Source organism: Podarcis gaigeae (genome assembly GCF_964106915.1).
Source record: "Podarcis gaigeae genome assembly, chromosome: 5".
Taxonomy (NCBI): Eukaryota; Metazoa; Chordata; class Lepidosauria; order Squamata; family Lacertidae; genus Podarcis; species Podarcis gaigeae.
Genome location: NC_139681.1, coordinates 65,594,306 through 65,618,009, shown reverse-complemented (window position 1 = coordinate 65,618,009; position 23,704 = coordinate 65,594,306). Strand labels below are relative to the sequence as shown.

General features: G+C 44.1%; 2 protein-coding genes across 13 annotated transcripts in view; one reads left to right on the top strand and one right to left on the bottom strand.

Moving 5' to 3' along the window:
• The window catches only part of FARP2 (FERM, ARH/RhoGEF and pleckstrin domain protein 2), a 64,375-nt gene extending 58,283 nt beyond the window's left edge, over positions 1 to 6,092 (top strand). For 5 of the 10 annotated variants that reach the window (XR_014565068.1, XR_014565071.1, XM_083741800.1 and 2 more), the window contains 3 exons: positions 903 to 1,010; positions 1,732 to 1,883; positions 4,396 to 6,092. Coding sequence is in view for 5 of the 10 variants with exons in the window: in XM_083741800.1 (XP_083597926.1) it covers positions 903 to 1,010; positions 1,732 to 1,883; positions 4,396 to 4,486 (351 nt within the window). In the remaining 5 variants the exon portion in view is untranslated. The remainder of the gene's footprint in view (positions 1 to 902; positions 1,011 to 1,731; positions 1,884 to 4,395) is intronic. The other 5 variants (XR_014565067.1, XR_014565070.1, XM_083741798.1 and 2 more) reach the window with 2 other exon arrangements.
• Positions 6,093 to 6,860: 768 nt separating this feature from the next.
• On the bottom strand, positions 6,861 to 23,362 carry STK25 (serine/threonine kinase 25). Of its 3 annotated transcripts, XM_083741914.1 has the most exons (12): positions 23,172 to 23,362; positions 22,145 to 22,256; positions 17,300 to 17,530; positions 16,108 to 16,164; positions 15,565 to 15,673; positions 14,609 to 14,766; positions 13,195 to 13,380; positions 12,803 to 12,948; positions 12,163 to 12,277; positions 11,120 to 11,191; positions 9,590 to 9,726; positions 6,861 to 8,545 (listed from the first exon to the last, which is right to left on the bottom strand). In XM_083741914.1, the coding sequence occupies exons 2-12, from the start codon at positions 22,172 to 22,174 to the stop codon at positions 8,506 to 8,508; spliced, it is 1,281 nt and encodes a 426-aa protein (XP_083598040.1). In that variant the 5' UTR covers positions 22,175 to 22,256; positions 23,172 to 23,362; the 3' UTR covers positions 6,861 to 8,505. The 3 variants fall into 3 exon arrangements, with proteins under 3 accessions (XP_083598040.1, XP_083598042.1, XP_083598041.1); XM_083741916.1 differs by lacking the exons at positions 22,145 to 22,256; positions 23,172 to 23,362 and adding an exon at positions 20,129 to 20,409; XM_083741915.1 differs by lacking the exons at positions 22,145 to 22,256; positions 23,172 to 23,362 and adding an exon at positions 19,746 to 19,978.
• Between the last annotated feature and the right edge of the window lie 342 nt (positions 23,363 to 23,704).

Genomic DNA, 23,704 nt, shown 5'->3' with positions numbered 1-23,704 from the left:
GACTGAGTGGATCTGAATGGGGAGTAGGTAGCTCTGCCATAGAGCAGGAGTTCCTAAACTGCAGTCTGTGGACTACCTGTGGTCCATGAGGTTTTTGCAGGTGCTCCACAGCATGGCTGTATTAGACAGACATTCTATGGAATGCAAATTGTAATACAATAACATAGAATATAAGAAATAAAAGCAAGAAAAATGCAATTAAAAACCATACAGCATCTAGCACGGCACATTACAGTTATTACAAGTGGAAAAACCAGTTAAGTGTTTTTCAAGTTTCGGAGCCACTGCTACAAACTGAATAAAAAAATAATGCTGTCTCACTTCCCACCTCCTTAAAAACCTGGGGGTCAAATGCTTAAAAAAGCAATAAATAAAAGGACTGTTGGGGCAATTGGGGGTGTTTTTGCTGGTCTGCCAGTAAAATAAATATAACATACACAATGCTTGACAAGCACTCCAGTGTTGTAGTTTCAGAGCAAAGAATCCCAAATAATTTGTTGGGGGGGTTGTAATTTTGAATGGCTCCAAATTACACAACCATGGAGTTGGGTGGTGGCTTTATATTGCTTGGTCATTAACTTCATCACAGGGAATAGCCAGTAAATGTCTGTGCTACACACCCATGCTCCGATATTGCACTGTCTGGAAAAATATGGAACTTTTCTAACTGCACTTGGCAAATTATATCACCACCATAAAAAGGTAACTTTTATACTTCTTGCACAAAATATCTAATTGTACAAAAAGGCTCTGAAGCAGTCTTTCTCAAATTCAGTCATCCCCTAGAAAAAGTTATTTGTTTTTTGAATCTGCAATGCAAATTTAACGGCAGGTTTTTGTTGAGCGATTGTGGAGAATGACTACTAGTCACTTAACACTGTATTTTCCTCTCTTCCATGTAGAACCAGCTGTCAGGATACCTACTGAGGAAATTCAAAAACAGTAACGGCTGGCAGAAGCTGTGGGTTGTTTTTACAAACTTCTGTTTGTTCTTCTACAAGACGCACCAGGTAAGATGGATGCGGCACAACTTCAAGATAGTGCTAGGCATATATAGGAATGAGATGCAATATGCCTTGTGAATCCATTCTTAAAGGCTTTCTTCATTCTTTGGTACATTTTGTGAGCGTTGCTGCTGTCAGCAACGAGTTGAATGCTCCAGCACAGCTTCAGCCATTAGTCATTGGCACATCTCTCTGGCAATTCACTAGGCATCGCCAGACCATAGTAAACTAAAATTGATTGTAATATGAATAGCATGTCTGGTGCTCTTTAAAAGCACCTAGTTGGAGAAAATTGCAGAGAGGGTTCCCAATTATGGTTTTAGTTAGGCTCTCCAGCCGGCATACAATACCTAGAACTTGGGAGAGCTAGTTCTCTCTAACTGGTATGTTTGTGCTGGCTGGGAACTGAGGGTTTTTGTTTTTACTTGTAACTTCATGTATTAACTCAGTGGTACATGGTGGGTTTTAGTACAGGCAGTGAACATTTTGTGCAGGGGTTCCGTTCCTGACCCCTGCGTCTATTGGCGGAGCACACATAAGCCTGCTCTGCCTCCATTATGCTCTCTTCTGGCTCTGAAAGGACCTGTGTGTCAGTGGTCACGTGGCAATTGGGCACCTGCAGAATGGTTGCTGCCTGTATTTTATTTGTAAACTGCCCTGAAAACGGTGGTTGAAGAGTGGAATGGACATCTGTTAAATAAATAATAAAACCTGGCTATTTTTTCAGGATGATTATCCATTGGCCAGTTTACCACTTCTTGGTTACACTGTCAGCACACCCGTAGAGGCCGATGGCATTCAGAAGGATTATGTCTTCAAACTGCAGTTCAAGTCCCATGTATATTTCTTCAGGGCTGAGAGCAAGTACACCTTTGAGAGGTAAGTGTGCTTCCTAGACATAATTTGCAAAATGCATTCTTTACCCCCAGTTACTATTTTGACAAATGTTCTCTACTAACTCTCCTGCTAATGAGTTGAGGAAGCTGCTGGAATTTCACACAGAAGTCATGCTTTCTGTGGCCTTGCCTATATTAATGAATGAGATAACTTTTGGTGGGTTCTGCTAACTTCAAAATCTGTCAGTGAAAGAACTCTGTGCAAAAGTAGCTCAGATTGAAGTTGTACATACAGTGGTGCCCCGCAAGACGAATGCCTCACAAGACGAAAAACCCGCAAGACGAAAGGGTTTTTCGGTTTTTGCGTCGCTTTGCTAGACGATTTTCCCTATGGGCTTGCTTCGCAAGAAGAACGCCCATAGGGAAATCTCCGGGGACCTCTTTTAAATGCTGGCGGTGGGGAGCAAAGCCTTTCCCCCCCCCTCCGGCCTTCAGAAGAGGTCCAGGAAGACCGGCGGGGGCCGAAAGGCTTTGCTCCCCACCGCCAGCATTTTAAAAGCGGTCCGGGATAGCAGGGAAGCGCTTCCCGCTCTCCCGGACGGCTTTTGAAGGCAGGCGGGGGGGCGAAAGTCTTTGCTCCCCCCTGCCTGCCTTCCCGGGAGAGCGGAGAAATGCGCTGCGATTCTCCGCTCTCCCGGACGGCTTTTGAAGGCAGGCGGGGGGGAGCAGGAAGCAGGCGGTCCTGGACCTCTTCTGAAGGCCGGCGGGGGGCGAAAGTCTTTGCTCCCCCCTGCCTGCCTTCCCGGGGGCTTTAAAATCGCCCCAGGACAGCAGAGAAGTCCTCCGCTGTCCCGGGGCGATTTTAAAATGCTGGCGGGCGGCAGCGCTGCCGCCCGCCAGCATTTTAAGATCCCCCGGGACAGCGGAGAAGTCTCCGCTGTCCCGGGAAGGCAGGCGGGGTGGAAGCAAAGACTTTTGCCCCCCGCCAGCCTTCAGAAGAGGTCGGGGGATAGACTGTCCCCGGACCTGGTCAGAAGGCAGTTTCCATAGGAACGCATTGATTGATTTTCAATGCATTCCTATGGGAAACCGTGCTTCGCAAGACGAAAAGACTTGCGGAACGAATTAATTTCGTCTTGCGAGGCACCACTGTATATGGAAGTTTGCACATCACCTGAGAAATGCTCTCTCCCTCTCTCTCTCTCTCTCTCTCTCTCTCTCAACTCACCTGGAGCAGGTGGTAGAGAAGTGAAGGCCTAAAACTATATATATGGAAAAGCATCTCCCCAGGCCTCCCCCCCCCCCATTTTTCTAGTAAGGGGAGGACTATTTATCACATTAAAGGTAAAGGTAAAGGTACCCCTGCCCGTACGGGCCAGTCTTGACAGACTCTGGGGTTGTGCGCCCATCTCACTCAAGAGGCCAGGGGCCAGCGCTGTCCGAAGACACTTCCGGGTCACGTGGCCAGCGTGACATTGCTGCTCTGGTGAGCCAGAGCCGCACACGGAAACGCCGTTTACCTTCCCGCTGGTAAGCGGTCCCTATTTATCTACTTGCACCTGGAGGTGCTTTCGAACTGCTAGGTTGGCAGGCGCTGGGACCGAGCAGCGGGAGCGCACCCCGCCGCAGGGATTCGAACCGCCGACCTTTCGATCGGCAAGTCCTAGGCGCTGAGGCTTTAACCCACAGCGCCACCTGCGTCCCCCATTTATCACATTAGGAGATTGCAATTCCTCTATATTGTAAATATGTACCACTCAAATCCATTTCTGTTTGGCTAAAGAGATACTCTGGCTGTGCTCACACATACCATATGGTTTAGTGGAATGAGCCTGAGTGAAGCCTTGTTTTAGCAGTTCTTACTGATAAAAGTTGATGACTGAGAGGTTGTATGTGGTTGCAGGCAATGTGCACTGTGATCAGTGATGGGACCTGTCTAGGCTTTACATTTAAGACTCTTTAGGAAGTTGTGCTTAATGTCCCAAACTTGATGGTCCTTCTCCATAAAGATATAACTGTGCAAAATCACTAATGAATAGCACCACTGACTCTACTGAGTCTTCACCATCTGGGCTGGGTGAGACAGTAAAACTACTCATTGGCAGCAGGAAAACCAGGAGGAATTTTTTAAAAAATTAAAATTTAGCTTGGGGAGACCCTTCCTTTTGAGTTTCTGTGCTCTTCATAAAAGTGATCTGGTGTGCATATTACTCATCTAGGCAGTGGAAAAGAGGGGCATTAACTGCCAGTCCCCTTCCTTGTGGGTTAGGACTCCCTTCTATAACTCTCCCTTTGCACTACAGTAACAAACCTAGCATAATTGAACAGACCTTTCTTCAAATTATCAGGTGGCTGTTGGGATACTGTGGCTCCTTCTTTACAGTAAGTTAACTTTCAAGTGTTAGTCTGAGTGTTAATCTTACTAAAATCCTCAGCAAAATGGAAAGCAAAATATTAATATTCCTACTAAAAACTATTATGTAGCACATTCAAAGAATGATAGTGAGTAGGTAACGAACTAGGGCCATGACAGTTGACTTTTTTTCTCTTGTCAGGTGGATGGAAGTAATAAAGAGAGCCACAAGTTCTCCAGGGAGATCCAGCCTCTGCCTTCCTAAAGATGAAAAGGAAAAGAACACAAACTGATAGAAGCAGAGCTGGGTCTCTGTTGTAAGTTAATTATTTGCAGTATGGGGGAAAGGAGCCTGAGCATGATAGTAGTAAAAGGAACCCATCTGCTCCCTCCAGTGGCCAAGTTAGTTGCCTCGTGGAAGATGGTGAATTTTGCTTAGTGTAGAAAGCTCTCTCATCCAAAGGGACTGCAAAGACTCTGGGGAATTCAGTTCATGAAAAAAATGTGGCTGCTGGATTTACATGACTTGCTTCTTTTGTTGGGGTTTGGCCAATGTTAGTTCTCTGGCTTTCAAGTGGTTTTCTATTATTTGTTAACGCTCAGTCTCAACTAAATAATCTGTGTGCAACTTGTTCTTTCAGCCTACCAGCCATACATGCCTCACACGCTGCAAGCAATGTTCACATTAATTTTAAGATGGAATTTCTCCTCACGGTAGAGCGGAGTGCTTCAGAAAATTGCCAGGAAGCAACTTCACCCTTGTTACTTTCTCAGTGCAAACAAAGTTGAAAGGATTGTTTTTATTTGGGTAGTGGGCATGAGAAAAGAGGATTCCACAGTCAGTTTGAAGGGGTAGAAAAGTATACAGAAGATACTGAAGTATGCAAAGATGAGGATAGCAGACCTTTTAGTGTGCAGATAATGTTCTGAGTTCTCTTTCTGTTCAGGGCTTGAGAGTGGTGCTTGTTATGTTTTGGCTAAGTTCTTTTAAAAGTTATAAATATGCATACAGAGAGTTGGAAAGGCAGCTTCAGCAATAACCAGTCCTTGTTTTTATTACCTCAGCCAAAACATCTATTGTAACAGATGTCCAATAAGCACGCATGTGCAGCTGTAATAAAAGCCTAGTATTGTTTGGGGGTGACTAACTATGGAAGGGTTTATTCCTTCATTAATGACACACCTCTACTTCTTAGTTCCTTTGACAGTGACAGGCCAGGGTGGGGGGAATACTCAGGGACTTCATATGAGAACTGGTGCAGACATATATTTAAAAGTGCATATTCAGGAATTAAGGCAGATCAGTTGAAACAAGTACTGCACAATGGCAAGATAATTGAAATCCCCCTTTTCTCTATAGTGCTATTGTCCCGAGATCATGGAGGCAGAGCCTATGCGTTTTATTTTTTAAGTTCATATACTTCTTTCATGGGACAGATAAGGTTTATCACGTTACCCTTGGATAGTAGTAGAAAGTAGTCTGCTGGTTTGAAGGCGGTTTTTACTTATTATACTGTGTTGAGCAACTATGTGGTGATGGGTAGTGTGCTTTAGAAGAAACTGAGGTAAAAAAATATTTATATATTGAACACTGCATTTTGAAGTATGAGCAATTAAAGGAGGGGCAGGACATGGGGAAAATACAGATGTCTTTATTACTCCTCATATTGACCCTTAAAACTATGTAGGTCAGTCTTTTAGGTAGAAGGTTGGGATTGGTTTCCCACTTAGAGGGCAAAGGGAAGGTTTGTTACGTTTTTTTGTTTGACATTGTCATTTATAAGGAAGCTACAAAGTGCTAAATATTCTTCTCTACTATTATGGCCATTCAATATACATTAATGTATTTTTTTTATTTATTAGTGTCTGTTTTTGGAAATAAACTATTGTAGATCTCTAGATGGCTCACAAGCAGTTTGTCATAACCTAATTCTTATTCCGTTCAGAATTTGCAATATAAAAAGGACTCCCATCTCAGCAGTGCCCACATTCCCATTTCAAATGCATAGTTTTCCCTATTTTATTAACTTAAGACCTCTAGTGAGCTATGGCTAGCCTACAACTGAATCCTGATCAAGGCTTAACCAAAATTGTCCACAACAAAAAACACAACTGAAAGTTGAAGGGGGCCTTGTGGGCAATCTGTTTCAAGCCCCTGCTTGTCATAAGAAATCCTACAGCCTTCACAACAGATGGCTGTACAGCATCTGCTAGAAGAGCTTCAGGGAAGGGAGAGTCTACCACGCCCCTAGGTAAATAATTTTACTGTTGAATTGCTGTTACGTTCAAGATGTTTCAGCTAATGATCAACTGAAAGCTCCCCTCGGATGAAATGTAGTCCTGTCTTTTGGGGCACCAAAGTACAGTTCCTTTTCCTTCCCTGCAGGTATCTTCTCCAGGTTAAACATACCCAGTTTTTTCAATCTTAGCTCCCCAGCCCCCCACCACCAAAAAAACCTGCTCTGATTTATCTTACTGCAGTGCCTAAAACTCTCCCAACCAGTGTGTGGATAGATGCACTCTAGCAAAACAACCCTGATCCTTCAGTAGCACAACTGAAACCCCACACTGCATTAGATCAGACGGAAAATAGTCCTTACTCCCCTGGAGTAACTCCAGTCCAGCTTTGGAGTTTCTAGCAATGCATAAATAACCATATAGTCAGCATTTACTTGACAAGTTAGTTTTATTGAAAGTGGCAGATCCCTCTCACTGCTCATTTGAAAAACTAAGACGTTGTTTTGAATACTAGAGACACTGTGAGAGCTTTACTGGTGATTTATTGTGAGTTAAATGCAAGGTACCTTTTATGAACAGCACAAAGTAGCAGCTTCACAGCTTCCTGTTTTCCTTTCTACATCATTCCCATATGTTTCGTAAGCAGTCCTGGAGGATAATGGTAAAGGAAAATGGATTCTTCATATTCCTGCCCATGTTCTCAACTCAGCTATCCATGAGCAAAACTGAGAATGCAGCAACTGCAGCTCTGAAGACACGGTTCTAGCATAAAGTATGAATACCAAGAAAAGAGCATTTCCATTACTTTCCCCCTAACATTACTTGCAAGGGTATGTAAAATAGGCAATTCCACCTCCACCCCTGAACTCTATCAAAAGAATAGATCCATACCACTGTCAATGACTAAATGGTTTTACACATTTAGGAAGTGACTCTTTTCAGTATGACTGTCAATTTGTGTGACTACTTTAGACTTTCATTTCTTGAAGAGGAAGAACTAGCTGGAAGTCTGAAATACTTATGGTATTTATAGGCTACTTCTCGGCCAGAAGCAGAGATAATGGCCATAAATAAATTGGGCAGAAGTACTGTTCAAGTCCACAATAGAATGAACAGTTCAGAAGAGACAGGATACATTTTAGAAACATCACCTAGAACCTCCTCCAGCTGTTGGCACCACACATGTATTTAAATTTAACTGAATTGCAGTCACATTTCAGAGAACAGCAAACTTCCATGAAGTTTGAAGACTTATATACCACAATCCTTTTACACTGTAGGTGTAGTTAAGCATTTAGCTTCTCTCCCTCTTTAGCAAGTGCATAATACTCTTGATAAACTATTTGAATTGGATATGAATGTATCCATGATACTGAGTGTTCACACTCAAGATAATAAGTAGCAGCAAAAGGCCTTGATTGAGTAGGAGCACATCTTTTCCAAGCTGTTGCTGGTGAAACATGGGCTAAGTGCAGAATGCAAGCAGCAGTCAAACCTACCTCACAAAAGGAGCAAGTAGACAGACAGGAGAAGGAGAAGGCAAGCTTCACCTGTCTCAGCAACTGTTAGGCCAATCTTCTTGTTCTAATAATTGAGAAACCCTAAGCAAAAATCTTGTTGAGTAGCACCAGCATATGCCCACCTAACTGGGTAGTGATAATCCCTCCTTGCTGATGAACAATGTTCACACATACCTCTTGCCAAAGCAGGGAGCTACACAGTCCCACCTTTTCCCTTTTGGAATGTGTTTATCTGAATTTCCATTTTCCAGCAGTCAGGATTTTGCTTTGAAACAAGGTCTGACCTGAGAGAAATTGGGATATAATTAAAAACCTCCATGAAGTACACTGTAGAAATTACCCTCCTAGGGCTCTGCAAAGTAGTCCATGTTCATTTGTGTTGTAAATCCCATCCAGGGTGGTCATGAAACACACACAAAGGCTCTGAAATGTCTGGGAATCCATAGCACAATGTTAACATCCAACAGCAGATGGCGATGGATTCAATATGCAGTTCTTATGGAGCTGGGGTGGGAAAAGTCACCCTCCTTTCAATGAGTAACAAAGATAATGCCTCAGCGTGCTGAAGTCAGGTGGTTCCTGCTGTGTGAGAACCTGAGGGAGAGAGAACGAACAACGGATATGCATCAGGCTTATTCATAGTAAATTCTGGCTGTCAGCCTCACACCAGGTAAAGGTAAAGGTACCCCTGCCCGTACGGGCCAGTCTTGCCAGACTCTGGGGTTGGTGCGCCCATCTCACTCAAGAGGCCGGGGGCCAGCGCTGTCCGGAGACACTTCCGGGTCACGTGGCCAGCGTGACATCGCTGCTCTGGCCAGAGCCAGAGCCAGAGCCGCACACGGAAACACCGTTTACCTTCCCGCTAGTAAGCGGTCCCTATTTATCTACTTGCACCCAGGGGTGCTTTCGAACTGCTAGGTTGACAGGCGCTGGGACCGAACGACGGGAGCGCACCCCGCAGCGGGGATTCGAACCGCCGACCTTTTGATCGGCAAGCCCTAGGCGCTGAGGCTTTTACCCACAGCACACCAACTTTCTTCAAATTCAAGCGTAAACAAGGAATAGCAATATTGTCAAAAACTTATCTGTCCTAATTTAACAGGCAGGTGATGCAGATGTTTGCCCCAGGCCATGTGCTAACAAATTAATTGGCCCAGAATAACTGTATTTTGAGGGTTAAGTTTTCATTGTAGAGGCAACCCTCAATTTGTGTGGGGGTTGTGTTCCAGGTCATGGCATGCGATGGTGGAGCATGCATAAGCCCAGCCCCTTTTCCAGTCACTTCTGGGTCGCTGCGTTGCACACATCAATTTGACATATGTAAATCAGTTGTTGGCTGTATTCTGTTTCTGTAGATGTAACCTACCCTGGGACCTTATGGTGAAGGACAGTAGCAAAATACAGTTGTTAATAATAATAATTTAGATTTCATCATTCCACACAACCACCAATCAAAGGACCAGAATGCCAGACAGTTGCCTAGGGTCCTAAGCAAACAGCTATATCTTGGGCCCAAACTAAGAACAGCAGCACTAGAGAAAGGTGTACAGGGGCAAGGTGTAGGATTGGCTTCTCTTACTCATTCTAGCCCATATCCTCACCAAAAATAGTCACGTTAACAACGCTCAGAACTTTTACCTTTGCACTCGCTCTACCATGTGTGCAATTAGTTTGTCAGAGATTCCTGGACAAGACTCCTCAGCTAAGCTAAAGGCATTCTCCAGTTCCTCCATGGCTCCCACGTTGCCTCCAGTGTGCTTGTGCTTGTCTTTGAGCTGCCAAGACATTAGAGGAAAGCAAAATGTATGGAACAAGAGAAAGCTCTAAGTAGCAGCACAAAATCCTTAATGCCAATTTTCATGGGAGGCCAAAACATTTGCTGTATAAAGATGTACAATAGGCATCTCTAGAATATGGGCCAGTTCCACAGCCCCTAAGACCATAGTAGTACAGGGGTGGAGAACCTCTTTCATGCCAAGGGCCGAATTCAAACTTTGGAGGCTGCATTCCATAGGTGGGAGGGGCTTGAGGCAGAAATGGAAATAAACAGGAATAACCTCTCACACAAACAGCCTTTCCCCTATCGGAGCATAGGTCGTGATTCCCCAAAACACATACCATCCATCACAGAAATCTTTTAGACAAGGCTGAGTGGACACACAAAGTTGCAACTTAGCTCCTGTAGGAGGGAAACTCAGAAAGGTCTCTATTGGTGCCTAAGACAGTTTCGATTAGCATGCTATTGCTGACGGCTGGTAATGGTGCCAAATTTAAACAGTACCTTGAACAAGCAGAATACAGAATTAATCAGCTGCAGCAACAGCAATGTTGCCTAGCTGTAAAAATTGCCTAAAGCTACAGTAAGCGACAAACTCAAGTGACACATAATGATTCGGAACTGGACGATGCTCACTGGAGCGGGCCACTGCTGTAATAACTAAGCACACTAGATATCAGGAAACTTGCACCCTGTTCCTAAAGCTATTTATATGGAACTAAACCTACCCAACAGCCTTGTGGCTGTTGGCAAGAGTATGCAATCAACCACCCAGCACTATAGTGCACCCAGTTGCTTCACTCACTATGTGATGCCCAGTGTTTCTGGGAAGCTTGTAACTCCAGCTAAACAACACATTGCTTTCTTAATACATGCAGCTACGTAACTGCTGACCCAATTTTACCAAATTTAGACCAGAAAGGCAGAGGACAACACTATCCATTGTGGATATAGCAATGTGTGCATGTTTTGCAGTCGTGTCCTTCTTTAGAGTACTCTGGCCCTGTGTACATATTACTTCCTGTCTGATCCCTACTCTCTGTACCATATATTGTTCTCTTATACCACCTAACATGTGTCTGGTTCAATAACTCTCCCCTTCATCGGCTGTGCAAATTAAGTGGCTTTGAGCTGTCCTCACAGATCCTGGCTCATAATCCAGGGATCAACCTCTTTTGCAGAGTTCAAGCTGCCTCCCACATCATAAGGATGCAGAACAGGGCAAAAGATTACCGGTAATTCTAATAATCACCATTCAAGTGTGAAAGGTCTCATTTCTTACCATCACTTGGTTGTCAGCTCCTACTCATTATTCTAACCCAACATCCTCAGAGAAACACTTCATATGTTAAAGATAATAATTGGAAAAAATTCAGACCCTGTCACCTCACCTCTCCGAAGACAGGACGTACAAGAGTAGAGAGACACTGAGACCGTGGTTGCCGCTTGATAGGCTCAGCAGGCTAATAGGAGGAGGAAGAAGAAGAAGGATGCTATTCAATATGACTCTGAACAGTTCTTTCAACCTGTCTATGAAAATGCTTTGCTTTGACAAGCAACATTAATCTACTGTCACCAGCAGGAACAGTAAAGAACAAAGTAGATATAGCATCTGTTAAGAATCTTCCAGTTTCTGCTGCAGCTCCGACATGGTCCCTAGGAGAAGCCTAAGGCAGATAAATGGGACAGGCAGGAGTAGCAACATGTATGCAAAGAGTATGGTGTTACACCATTTTGCAGCAGCAACTAACAGCAGGATTACTATTTGTAGCAAACTTCCTTTATCGGGGATGGGGAACCTCCAGCCCATGGGCCAAATTTGGCCTGCTACAGGTCCCAATGTGTCTTAACAATGCCCATTTTCCTCAAACCATGCCCAGCTGCCCCATGCCTGACATCAGATGTGACTTCAGGTGTGGGGCAGGTAGAGGCACAGCTTGGGTGGAGAACTCAATCACACAGCCAATGTCTACAGAAAGCAGCTTTGCCAACCATATTTCTTGCAATTTCCCTATGCTTGGCACTTGGCAGCTGGTAAAGCTTTGTGTGTTATAGTTCCCAAGCACCTAGAAACCAGCTGGTTACTGGGTGGTTAGGAAGCACTGCACAAGGGACTTGGATAGGTGGGAGGGACAATTCATCTGTCAGTCGGGTGGGGACAGATAACGATCTGGTCCACCAGTCCAAAAAAAGTTTCCCAACCCTGACCTCCATTCTAGCTCCACTGCATTAAATGGAATCTTTCATGAGTTAACAAAAAACCAGAGCAGAATAGGCAGACTCCAAAATCTAAAGCAAGATACGTTCTGCTCTGACAGTATCAGGGTTAATGGGAGAAACACTACAATTCCCACACACTGGCTGCTCAGTCCCTCAGAGTGACCACTGCTGGCTCAGGGCTCTGGTCCCCAGCGGTAATGGACACCACACTGACCTTTTGGGACCCATGATGAGACATCCCCTTGTGCAGCTTATTCAAGGAATTGGGACGAATGGTTGGTGGGAAAGTCCAGATTGGCCCTTGATCTCTCTCATCTGCATCTCCATCACTAGAAACAAGAGGGGTGAGAGTGCATTTCATTCAAAGAACACTGGGTAGAGGAGTGCCAAGATGTGCAGGGGCAGGGCTTCCCCAACGGCAGGCTTTTCCAGCTTAATCTTACTTAAACGCAAACTCAGTGTTTGCATTTTCCAACCGTTATCTAGGGGCTAGAATGTCCTTGGTACCAATAGATACCAAAGTCATAGCCCAGAACTGGGTATTCATATATTCCATGTCACCATGCAATTATTTAAAGACTGGAAGCAGCCAGCATGACAAATCGTACGTTGCTTTTTGTGCCCATCTGTACTTCTCAACAAGCTACATAAAATCTTACTGGTCCACCTTACAGGCTTTATCGGTACAAATGCAAAATCTGCAGAAACTTAACTGAGCAATCACACCCTGATTATTTGGGTGCGGAGAAAGGGGAAGAAATGAAAGATTTTCAAAGTAGGACAAATGTCTCAGAGGTTTAAAAAATATTAAGCAGGTTATAAATGTTTTTAAAATAAAATGGAAACATACATACATGTCAGAGTCATCTGAGCTTGAATCCTCACCATGCCCCTCTGACTTCCAGCGTTTGTACCGGTCAATGAGCTCCATGAGAAATGATGTTTTCTTGGTGTAACGTGTGATAAACTTGTGCTTTAGCAATTCCTTTGCAGTGGGTCTCTGCACAAATACAAGAGACAAGGTGTTTTAGCTGGCAGGGACCGGGCCATAAAGGTGGACAGCTACCACTGCCACTTTCCAAGGAGTCTTTTCAATTGGAACAGGACTAAGGCCTACTCTGCACATTCCTTGGGTGGGCTCATCTCCAGGGACAAGCATTTCAGAGCTCTGCTAGCTAGCAGCTGCCAGGTTTTCTGACCTGACACTCAGGCTCTGCTTATGAGAAGAGGCTGGAGCAACACTTACAAATCTGGGGTCCTTGTTAAGGCAGGCTTCCACAAATTCCTTAAAGGGCTTACTGTGGTGTCCCTCCAGCGTCGGGGGGTTATTCTTGGGAATCAGGAAGAGAACTCTCATAGGATGCAGGTCAGAGTTTGGAGGCTCTCCCTTTGCCAGTTCAATAGCAGTAATTCCAAGGGACCAAATATCTGCCTGGAAGGAAAATGAGAACCATCTGTGAACACTCAGTGTTACCATGGCACAGAGAAGCCAACACTCATTGACTTGAGCTCTGATGCTGATTCACAGCAAAAGGGGACTCCTCCAGAGACTCAAATCCTTCACTTGCCTCCTATAATTACCCGACTTCTGTATGTGATTGAGTGAGTGACAATGTGTGTGCTTATCATGTGGGCGTCTCCTTGATCCATATGTCTAAAATGAAACGGCATCTAAGGTAAAGTTATTTCTGGTTGACACAGATTTAGAAGTTCTTGAATCGGTGTGTCTGAGCAAAACATTTTTACTAAGCTTACGATTTACAAGATAATCCAGAAGGTCAGACTGCTGTAGGTTGGACAGCAATAAGACATGGAGATTAAACATGTATTTAAAATATCTCTTTTTATCTTTTATTAAGCAGTCCTATAATTAAGCTAACTATCTCTTAGATTTGAAATCTTGTAAAGTGCAAGAAGTTTTTTGTGTTCTTCATTTTCTAAATCAAAGGTGGCTGCCTTTACAGGGTGTGCAGTTAAGCTCTGATCACAACTTGTGAATAGCAAGCATTTAAATTATATAAATTATATAGGGAATTATGATAATACCAGTTGAGCAAAACAGTTTGTTTGTTTCTTTGTCACTGTGTATTATATTGTTGTAACCTGTCCTGGGATCTTGTAGTGAAAGGCAGGTATGAAGTCTTAAAGAAATACATATTACTGATTGTTTAAATACATCTTTAAACCTAATGGATTGCACCATAGTTCTGGGTATTTTTCACTGTCAAAGCAGGCTGCATTTCTAATCATGAATTGGACTTTTAGGATGGGATCCAACTAACACATTCTCTTAGCACAAGGATTCCTGATTGCACGACAGCACTTACCCACCTGTCCTCCCCCCACATGCACCCAGTGCCCTCCCCAAATCTGATCCAAAAGGTTAGGAGAACCCATTGAACAGATTTCTTTAAAGTTGTGCAAATGTGTGCATAAACATACAAGCACCCCTAGAGAGCACACCCTTCACTAGAAAACTGAAGCGGGCACTAAGTGGCCCATGATGTGTATAGCAAGACTCGGAAGCACATGCAAACTTTACCCACCTATATGCACCTTTCTTTCTAACGTAGACAGAACACAGGATAAGGCAAATTAACATGCATTCTAAATGATGAACTAGGGTTCAAGTAGGCTTTCACCTGCTCCTCTCAGCTCACCTTGAAGTCATAGGCTGACTGCTTGATGACTTCAGGTGCCATCCAAAAAGGAGTCCCAACAAAGGTATTCCTCTTGATTTGGGTATCTGTTAGTTGGCCAGCCACACCAAAGTCAGCTAGTTTCACATCGCCTTGCTCTGAAAGTAGCACGTTAGCAGCTGTTCATAGAAAAAATAAGAATAAAGGCAGCTGAATCAAAGGGGAATACAATAAATTATCTTGCAGTAAGAAATGGTGCCTTTCTGAAGCCCCGGTAAACATGTTTTGTGTTAATTCCTGGTTTAGTACAAGTAATGGTGCCTTAGCAACTGCATAAAGGAAGGCAGAACATCCCGAAAACTGGCTCAATCCTCCCTGCTACTGCTAAGACCAGTCCCTTATGGCTTTGCAAATAGGGCAGAAGGGTTATATTCTCACCCTTTATGAACTACCAAAGCTTGTTTAACCCCTACCTTGTTCTCAATTCTTAGCCCGCTCTCCAGCTTTACTTCCCTTTTCTATATCTCAATGGTACAGCCACTCCTCAAGAAGTCCACCCTTTATAGCCAAGTTACTGGAGAAAGTAGTGGCAGAACAGCTGCAGGCAGTCCTGGAGGATACCTACTATCTAGACACAGGTGGGGAACCTGTAGCCCTCTGCATACAGAAGAGTAATTTCCATCATCTGTTCTGCACCTTTGATGTAGACCCTTCTCAGTCTGAGTTCAGGCTTGGCTATAGAACTAAATCCGCTTTAGCGGTCCCGATAGTCTTCAGACTGTTCTGATAAGTGCACAAATTACTGCCAGAATTCATACTTCTTGATTTAAGGAATGATCACAGAAATGCAAATGGGGGGGGGGGGAGATTCTAACATAGACACCTGAGATTGTCGGTGAAAGCAAGTACGTGTGATTTCAATTTCCATAAGAGAACTGATAGAAAAAAAACGAAGATGTGTATTTTGCAAACCTGACCTTTGATGTCTCTGTGGATTTTCCTCTCAGAGTGAAGATAGTCCAAACCCTTTAGAATTTCTCGGAGAATGGTGGCAATGTAGGTCTCCTCCAAAGGTCCAGGCTTGAGCTACAGGAGAAGTGTAGGAATGACGGTAAAGGAGTGAGGTACATTTAATACATTCAGACCGAAGTCCCTCAGTCTTCCATGCTTAACAAACTTTAACTTAGATGTCAGGAACAACCATTTGCATGGAGATCAGAGAGAAAGAGAGAAAAGAAGAATGCAGTTATGCACACATGAACTTGTACATGAACTAAAGCAGGATCAGAGAGCACCTCCAAGCTGGGCTCTGATTACTGATTAAGTATTGAGCTGTTCATTCATAACCACTTGGCACAAATGTATTTTGTTGAATGATATGGGGAGTCTACAGGGTGTGGCAGTTCTGAATGTGGATTTGAGATGGTACTTCATGCAACCAATGTGGAATTACTTTTAATTCGATGTTCCAGGCTGAATCTTGTTAAGGTATCTGAACTGAATGACAAAAAGGTACTCACTAGATCCAGTGCTGAGCCACCTCCCAAGTACTCCATGATTATCCAAAGCTTGGTGCCCTATAAATTAGACAAGGTGTTGTGTGAAAGCAGTGACAGTCATTTCAATATTAAGGCCTTAAAAACAGCGGAAGAAACACGTCAGCCCTGTATTCCTCATTCAGTTCTCGCATGTCACAATGAGACCTGAAGTGCTTGGTAGCACCATGATCCACATTATCTAGAAATATCTAATGATATTTTTTGTTATTCTCAGAGTTGAATTATATGAGTAATCAGAAGCTACAGCTTTTGGTGAACTGTTCCATTTCAGCCTGTAGATTGTGGTGGTGAAAGGATATCTCTAAATCCCTTTCTATATAATAATAATAATAATAATAATAATAATAATACCCTGAGAAGAGTGGCAGGTCAGGGTGAATGGTTCTGGCTCAGCTTTCTCCATTACACTGCTACTTACGTGTTGTAAAAAGTTGAGTGGGAAAGAATTCAAATGTGATCGATGACAACTAGTCATGACAGCTATATTCTACCCTCCAGTATCAGATAAAGTATGCCTCAGAACCGGTTGCTTGGGAACAGGAGAATGCTATTACACTTGTGTCCTGCTTGCAGGGTTCCCATAAAAATCTGGCTGTCATTGCGAGAACAGAATGCTGGACTTGATGGGCCATTGGTCTGATCCAGCAGGACTCTTGTGTCCCAACTGCAATACTAGCAAGTATTGAGATTGCCCAATGTTGTAGTTTGCTTCTTTATCTTGCTAACAGCTGATTATCATGACACTCTGGCATCCTCATGACAACACTAATAAAGAGTCTGCAACTCATAAGCAGGGAAGGGGTTTTCTCTTTAATTCTTGGAGTTTGAATTTTACTTAGATTAGTCAAATTTTCTAAGTCACTAAATACATGCCAGTTGTAAGAATTTTTAGTTAAAACATTTCTGATTGCACCAAGGAGAAAAGCCTCCAAAGATGAAGTCTTCTTATCATGCTCACTCCTCCACACCCACTGGCACACTAATGTCCCAGCCACAAGACTCACTGAGAACACTTTATGGTGGTGGTGGTGGGGGAATGGATTTAGTGGGTGAACTAAACCCATTTCCCTTAAGTACACAAATTGCAGCCTAGTTTGCTAGTAGCTTGTCCCACAAGCACTGTGATACAGCTTGCCCTGGTAGCTTCAGTTACCTTCAAGTAGGAACCGTAATAGCGGGTGATGTAGGGACTGTCACACTGACTGAGCACCGTTATCTCCTGCTGGATGTCTTCAATCTCATCCTCTGCCTCCTCTAGGTCAATTATCTTGATAGCTACCACTTCCTTGGTACGGTTGTCAATTCCTTTGTACACTTCCCCAAATGAGCCTTTACCGATCCTCTCCAGCTTTGTGAACAGTTCCTCTGGATCAACTCGAGAATGCTGAGTCAGTAGGAATAAATGGGGTGATGAGTGAAGAGAAGAAGAGAGAGCTAGTCAAAAAAATAATCTGTAGCACTTTATGTCAACCTGCCCTGGGACCTTAGAGTTAAGGGTGGGTAATTCATAAACATAAGCATCATAAATAGCAGGGATTTAATGATTCATCTGTTAGAGCCATTCTATCATCTAGCATAGGGCTCACTTCTCATTATAAAGGCAACAGGAGCTTAGCCCAAAAATGTATGCATGATGTGGAGATAGATAAATTTCGCTCTTTCTGCCATACTAGGACAACTGAGGATCACCAAATAAAATAAATGTTACTGTATAAACATTTAAGACAGCCAAAACAGATAACTTCCTCGCACAATACATCATTAACTTACGGCATTCACTACCACAAGGCTTGGTGATCGCCACTACCTCTGATGGCTTTAAAAGAGTAGATTAGTTAATGGAGGATAAAACTATGAACTAAAGTAATAGCTGGACAGAACCTTCATGTTCATGGGGCAATGTGTCTCCCAATGCCAGTTACTAGGAAGTGGTGACAACAGAATATGGTTAGTCCCTTCAGCACTTGCTTGTGGGCTTCCTGAAAGCTGCTGCTTGACCACTTATTGTATAGGATTCCAGGCCCAGTGGTCTGGTTGTTTAATCTGACTGAGCAGGGGTTTTCTTCATTCTTAAACTCATTCCATCATGGAAAAAAGTCCTAGTGCATTCATTAGAAGTTGCTCCTAGTAGACTTGCTTAGAACTGCTGCCCTAGTTTACCTGACAGGACAACACCAAAGCCATGCCTTTCCCAACATGACACAAGGGTTATTCATGATAGAAGTACCCTAAGGTCTTATCATCTGCACCTCTGTGTATGTGTAGCAAGTTGTTCCCATGTTCAGTATATCTCCAACCTGTCTGAATTCTGACTTTCTGAGTGGAAAAAAAATATTTAGTAGGGATGTTAAGATTCTGGAAAAGCCCAGAATTCAGTAGCAAATTTCCAATTCCACCTAGATTAGAATTGCACTGGAATATAATTAAGATCTGCTGAAATCTGATGGGTTTCCACTGTGGTACCAACAAGACTTTAGGAATTTAGTAGGCCTCACCCCCCACCACACACATAATTATATCATTCTTGCACTATGAACTTGAGCCTTAAAGTGACCTGAAGCTTCTGCAACCACTGAAATATGGTCAGCTTCCAGCATCTGAAATGTCAAAGACAGGTACTGGAAACTAGACAGTCATTTAGATATACAATCCAGCACTATCAAACTATTACAGAGTGTGCCTGTCCATCTGTATCTAGTGCGTCAAAGGGATCCAAGAATGAATCATGAACCAGGAAGAGCCTGCTTCAAATACTGCCTAATCCACACACTCAGCTAGGTAACCTTAAGCAAGCTAGTATCTATCTCTCTGCAATGTGGAGATAGCACTGAACCACATTACCATGGTTCCTGTTAGGATTAGAAAACACTGAACAGAAGAGCTAAAAATAACTTAGCATTCATAATATCTAGAGGGATAGCTGTGTTAGGCTGCTATAGCAAAAACAACACAAGTTCTGCACAACCTAAATGTCTCATAAATTTCTTATGGCATAAGTGTGGAAGTGATCTGATGAAGTGGACTCCAGCCCACAAAAGCTTATACCATCATAAATTTGTTAGGGTTACCTGATATGGGATGAGAGCAGCAGAGATACCAGAAAGTTGGTGAGAGGGTTTCATTTCCAAAACATATACACAAAGCTGCCCCATCACAAAGACAATGAGAGTGAGCCACATTCAATCTGAGAAGCCTCACCCCACAACGACAGTTAGGAAGGGTTGCTATTTCTCCAGGGTTTGCCTCAGACACCACAAGAATACTAGAAAAGTTGGGGAGAGGCTTTAATGTCATGCCCACCCCAGCACCTATCTTCTCTGCCCTATAACCAAGATAAGCTCTAGTAAAGGGTGCTTAGGAGTACCTTTGATTGGAAAAAAATAATGTAATTACACCAAAGATGAAAACTAGCTTATACCAGTGTAACTTTTTTTCAGTGCAGAATTGTTTTTTGCAGCATGGATTACAAGCTGTCCCTGTTAATGGATTTTCCACACACTGTGTGTGTGTGTGTGTGTGTGTGTGTGTGTGTACATGCGCTGCTTAGGGAAGAAATAGTACAGACTCGCTTATAAATCTGTCATCAAAAAGGACCACACCTGTTTCAGTTCCCCTTCTTCCCAAGATTTCAATCTGAGGCAAAGGCAAAGGCCTCTTATCTTTAGTAATTAAACTGATAAGATGCCATTAAGAAACCTTTGGACGGGGTAGGAGAGATAAACAACCTCTCCTACTCAAGGACGGCAGTTACCCGCTCAAAGTATGAGCAGGCCTCATGCTTTGAGTTCAGCCCCACTCTAATAGGGTTCTCAGTCAACAGAACAGAAGAGGGCAACCAAACATCCTCCTGTCTCCATAGCAACACCCAAACAGCATAGGCCTCTGAAAGAATGCCTGCTGGCAATTTAGTGAAGTGAAATGTGAGCAACAGGGGGGCAGGAGAGAGCTAGAGCACAAGAGACTGAGAGGAAAGAAACCATACTTCCTCAACCTTCCAGTTATCTTGGACTACAACTGGGCAGGCTGGGATTGATGGCAGTTGTAGTACAAAACATCTGCAGAGCACCAGCTTGGGGAAGGCTGAAGTAAGCCAACATCTCATGAGCTAGAGAAAAGACATCAGAGAAGGAATCCTAGGAAATTGTTATGATCTGTTAAGAAAAACAGCAGGCAAATAAAGACTCGTCAAATAGGTCACTTATGAGGATGCAGCACGATGCAGCCAAGCCAACAAATTGGATGAATCACCCAAATAATGTATCCTGATCACAGAATAATAGAAACAAGAACCTTGAAAAATTATGCCTTCAGTAGTGACTTCAATGCTCCTTCTTGCCTGTCTCTCAGGTCTTGACACTGCTCAGCCGCTTTCCCTTAAATATACTCCTTGGCTACTGACCTCTCATCCTTGCCACATACAGTGGTACCTTGCTTTATGAACTTAATCCATTCCAGAAGTCCATTCTTAAACCAAAGTGTGCTTTCCCATAGCAGCAAGGGACTCAATTTACAAATGGAACACACTCAACAGGAAGCGAAACATGTTCTTATTCCAAGGCAAAGTTCACAAACCAAAACACCTTCTTCCGGGTTTGCAGTGTTCTTAATCCAAGTTGTTCATAAACTAAGCTGTTCTTAAACCAAGGTACCACTGTAACAAACATTGGACCCAGGTAGAACAACATGTTCCATTTTTAAAATGACCAAATGTGCTTCAAGAGAACAAGTCATTATGCAAATGTTTAGGAGCACAGAGAGCTGCCTTATACAGTCTCAAGGGCAATTCCTCTTTCCAAGCCTAGCTTCTCAGTCAGGCCCTTTAATCTCCATCAACTCTCTTTCTCCTCGAGGTTTGGCTCATCTGCCTGCTTTTCCTGAGTTGGGTTACTGCTCCAAGCCCCTCCTCCCCAGCCTCCTCTTTGCTGGGTTTGTTCTGTCACCTTTTGTCTCCAGGCCTTTCCACCACTCTTGCCTTCCATTCCTCTCTCCTCTTCTTTTCTCTCTCTCTCTCAGCAGCTACAACCACTCACTCCATTCACACCACTAACTCCTCCTAGATGCAGCTGAGCAGAAGGATCTTGGTACTGGCTTCATAATCCTACTACCTGTGTTTGGCCTGCCCTCCACTCTGGTGCAGAGGAAGGAATAATATGTTTCACCTGAAGTTAGGTGATGTAATCATAGGGAGAAGTCAAGAAAAATCCTGTTCCCTTGCTTCAACTTTAAAAGATTTCCAGGGCTACCAAGCCAGAAAGACCAGATATGCAACGGAAGCGAAGATTTTAAGAATACTAAGTCTGGTGCCTTATACTAAAATCCACACTTGGGAACAATTCGCAAAATGTGCGGCTGCACCAAATAGCAAATAGCAAAAAAGAAGCAACACCTCAAAGTAAAGTGGTACTGTTATTTTGTTTTTTACAAAACAGTATAATAACCATGACATATCCTTTTGGCTACATGGAAAACTGTTCAGTGCTCCTGAATAAAGCTTTACCAAAACGTGTAGTGTATTTTAAGAAAATAAAATTCACAGTATCATTTGGAGGCATTGCCTTTCTGTTGATTCATTTTGATATCAGTAAAACTGACAAATCATTCAACACTACAGTGACCTGAGATGCCTTCCTTTTAGTCAATTTCTCATATAGTATGGTAGCTTTTTCATGGGGAGTATGCTTTAGTTTAATTTAGGGTCCATCCACACTTCCGTTTGCCCTACTGCTTTCCTCTGGGAAAACCGGCATTTTAGCACTGAATCAGAACAAACGGCAACTGGGTTTTCTGTGGATTGCCATTTGTTCTGATTCAGCACATTTGTTCTGATTTAGCATTTCCAGAAAGAAATGGTGGGGCAAAGGCAAAACCTCTTGCACCCGTGCCTAGAAAGGAAAGGACAGGCGGAAATTACTTGGACCCATGCATTCTAGGCACTGACCAAGTGGGAGCATAGACAAGCCCTAAGTTTATTCAAAAAGAGCCTCCACTTCTCACTTACCTGGTTGGCAAATTCCCTCAGGTGGGCCATGGCTGAAGATCAGCACAACACCCATTCACCAATCTTCTTACACAGTAATTAAAAATGTGCTCTCTTCTACGGATCACTTAAACTATTTAAAAAAACAAAAACAAAAATGCAACCAGTTATTATTGTAAAGCTCCTGTGAAATGACTCCACTGCACCATAAATGCCAAATGTAGTTTCTACAGGCAGCTCTACCCTCTTTGAGATAAAGAGACTTAGCCTACTTATATCATGGACAACACATTAGGTGCCACAGGTAATCTGGGCCCAGTTACTCTACTCCCCCGCTTTCTTCTCTTCCTGCCTACCCTACTTCACAGGGTTGTTGTGAGGATGAGGTGGGTAAGCCCATATCCAGGTTTCTCACCCTGAGTTCTTTGGAGGGAAGATGGGATAAGCACACCATCACCCTGTTTTATGAACGCACACTTAACAGGTGGCCAAAACTGATTTTACAGTTTCTAGAGCAACTTAGCCACTGGGAGTGAAGCCCAAGCGAAGGAGTTTACTGCTCAGCGTGACCAAGCCCCTTAAGAGAGCAAAACCTAAACAGATTACACCAACCAATCCCTCTGGAGCACGAGAGGTCGTCCACCTCTATCTCCATGCAGAATAACTTTATAGCAAGCACGACAGAGGCTGCAACTCCCAAGGCAACCCCTCCCCGTCTTCCCGCACCGTAAAAAGGGTTGGGTGCGGGGGGAGCCTCTTTCCTACGAATTTATGAATGGTCTTGCAAAGACACGAGAGCCGAATCCTGACTCAGTGGCTTGTGGGTTTGCAGGTCCGGCCCAGCCTTAAGGTGTGCGTCCCATAGGAGGTGCCCGGGGGGGGGGTGTCCAGGCTGCCCCCTCCCCTGCTGCCCCCGGGCACAGCAGCTCCACCCAGCCTCCAGACACAACTGTCATGGCAACGGCTGCCGCCGCCAGCATTGCTCCGAGCAGCCCTGGCTCCCTCCCCGCAGAGCAGCAGCCCCGCTCCGGTGTCCTCCGCGCCTCACCTGCGCCCCGAGGGTCCGTCCCGCCCCGCTGACCCATCGCGGCTCCGCGCGCAACCACCTCGGGATACTCAAATCGGTTACAGCAACTGCAGGAGAGGCAGGGAGGAGGGCGCCAACAGCCATGCGCAGGAATATTCCCTCGCCGCCTCGGCTGCTGGGAGGGGTAGTTTTTGCAGCCCCGTCTCACAACGGAGTGGCCGAGCCAGGGACTGTCTTAACCAGCATGCACTCGGAGAAGGCGGGGCAAGCAGCCGGGAAAGCGAGGGCTTCCGGGAAAGGTAGTTTGTTCAGCTTTGCTGTGAACATTCCTAGGGTCTGCGCGCTCCCGGCTCTCTTTCCTTCTGCCTTCTGCTCGCGGGGGTTGAATCATGCAGCTTTCGCCCAAAGCAAAATGTCACACGACGATCCCTTAGCCGAGGCTTTTTGCTTTGTGCGGTGACAGTGCTTCCCTTGGCTCCCTCAACTCCGTTGCCTACCATGGAACAGCTGTGAATCTACAGCATTTTGTCGATTCTGCCCCATTCGTCCTTACA

Excerpts from the sequence above, each read along its gene's own strand:
- STK25 (XM_083741916.1), bottom strand. The coding sequence starts at position 20,248 with ATGAGATGTTGGCTTACTTCAGCCTTCCCCAAGCTGGTGCTCTGCAGA. Across the intron at positions 17,531-20,128 it reads ATAACTGGAAGGTTGAGGAA|CATTCTCGAGTTGATCCAGA; the intron begins GTATGGTTTCTT and ends CTACTGACTCAG. Across the intron at positions 12,949-13,194 it reads TTAACAAGGACCCCAGATTT|AGACCCACTGCAAAGGAATT; the intron begins GTAAGTGTTGCT and ends GTATTTGTGCAG.